The 2,171-nt window shown below is 37.4% G+C and overlaps 1 protein-coding gene across 3 annotated transcripts in view; it reads right to left on the reverse strand.

Annotated features, from left to right (window-relative positions):
- Positions 1-2,171, reverse strand: part of LOC106874149 (origin recognition complex subunit 3) — a 17,852-nt gene that overhangs the window by 8,392 nt on the left and 7,289 nt on the right. For all 3 annotated transcript variants that reach the window (XM_052975737.1, XM_014921768.2, XM_014921769.2), the window contains 3 exons: positions 1,371-1,484; positions 858-991; positions 469-532 (listed from right to left, as the gene is read on the reverse strand). In XM_052975737.1, the coding sequence (XP_052831697.1) occupies positions 469-532; positions 858-991; positions 1,371-1,484 (312 nt within the window). The remainder of the gene's footprint in view (positions 1-468; positions 533-857; positions 992-1,370; positions 1,485-2,171) is intronic.

Here is a 2,171-nt window from a genome sequence, read left to right on the forward strand (position 1 = left end):
ATATATATATATATATATATATATATATATATATATACACACACACACACATGTACAATAGGCTACTTTTATCTACCAAATCCAATTCAAAAGGCTTTGGTCAGCCCCGTGCTATTGTGGGAGACACTTGCTCAAGTTGTCCCGCAGTGGGGCTGCCCCTGAGACCACATGGTTGGGAAGTAACTCATGCCAGCATAAAAAACAGATGTTATATAATAATAATAATAATAATAATAAGGATGGTGGTGATGATGCTGATGATAATGATGATGATGGTAGTAGGGTTTTTTTTTAAACATTGAATGGCTATGAGAGCCCATCTGAGTAAAATAGGAATAAAAGGGATCCATAGGCAAAATAAAAAATGGATGAGAACCACTGATTAAAGCCACAACTTCCACATCTCTCTCTTATGAACCTGGTGCTCCATGGATATACTAAAAAATTACATCAAAATAATGTACTTACTTTTAGTGCTTTATCATTGAGGAGTAAACTCTTCTGTTTACTGTGCGGAGATATCTCGACATATCTGGAAAGGAAGAAAATAGAAAAAACATTGTCAGTAATTTGACTGTGGTCAAGCTGGAGCACTGTCTTTAGTCGAACAAACTGATCCCAGGACTTATTCTTTTTGAAAACCTAGTGCTTATTCTATTGGGTCCCTTTTGCCGAACTGCTATGTTATGGGGACGTAAACACACCAACACCAGTTGTCAAGATAAGGATACACACACACACATGCATGTGTGAACATGAGTTTATTCTGCGTGAATTAGGAAACGGTGAGGAGTGAAAATTTTGGGACATGATTACAGTTGGAAAAAAAAAGCGTGATTACAAAAATGTTGACTTACTTCATGAATGATGGAAGATGCCGAACAGCTTCAGGGTCGGTTTGTTTAATGTGTTGTGTCATCATCTCGGAGTTCTTTTCAGGAAGAATTAAATAACTCAAAGGGCAGCTAAAGAAGTGGTCAAGAATACTGATCTGAAATTTAGAAAAGAGACCATGTCTTCTATTGCATCAAAGATCCAATGGCAAAAAAAAATAAAGAACTAGATTAACAATTCACAGGGTTTAGTCCTTTAGCATTCAGGGACACAAGACATACTTACCCATACAAACACACACACACACACAACAGGCTTCCTTCAGTTTCCATCGACCAAATCTACTCAAGCCTATGGTCGGCCTGAGTTTGCAGTTGAAGACACTTGCCCAAGGTGTCGCACAGTGGGACTGAACCCAGAACCATGTGGTTGGGAAGCAAGTTTCTTACCAAACAAATGAAATAAATAAATAAAAACAGGAAGAAAAAGAGCAAATATAGAAGATGTGAGGAGAATAAAAACTAAGGAAATATTACCTTGATTCCTTTCATGAAATAGGAGATAGAGAAGTTGTGGTAGAGGAACACATCAAGCAAGTACTCAAAGACTTTTGGCCCCAACTTGAAAGGAACATCAGCATTTAGCAGCGTCTGAAATGGTTTTTCAGAGAATATTAGTTCTACGACAAAGACTAGTTGGAATCGTTAGAAAACACACTCTGTAAAGCGGTTGGCGTTGAGAAGTGCGTCCAGTCGTAAAAACGAAAAGAAAAACTGAGAGAGATTAGTTTGGACTTCTGGGTTCACCAGTTCTTGCCAAACAATTCAACTTATGCCATGAAGACCAAAGTTAAATGATGATGATGATGATGGTGGTGGTAGTGATGATGACAAGGATGATAATTATGGTGATGATGATGATAACAATAATGGAGAAGATGACAATGATTATGATAATGGTGACGATGTGATGATGATGATAATGGTGATGATGATGGTAACGATGATGATAATATTGGTGACGATGACAATAATGGTGGTGATGATGACGATAATGATGACTACTGTACTACACACTACCACACTATTACACATCACTTCTACTACTACACTACAATGACTACTAATGCAAAAACCTATTATTAGAACCATTACATTGCTGAAGACTGGGTGTTATGATGTGCATGCACCACAATCCTGGTAATGACATCTTGATTTCAATTTCCACCTTCATTACCAATCTGATTGAAATCGCCTCTGGCTCTGAGTACAAATGTCTTGTTTTCATAAGTTTTGAATTAAAACCTTCCTCCAAACCTTAGTCACAATTTATGTTCC

This window comes from Octopus bimaculoides, chromosome 22 (assembly GCF_001194135.2).
Source record: "Octopus bimaculoides isolate UCB-OBI-ISO-001 chromosome 22, ASM119413v2, whole genome shotgun sequence".
Classification (NCBI taxonomy): Eukaryota; Metazoa; Mollusca; class Cephalopoda; order Octopoda; family Octopodidae; genus Octopus; species Octopus bimaculoides.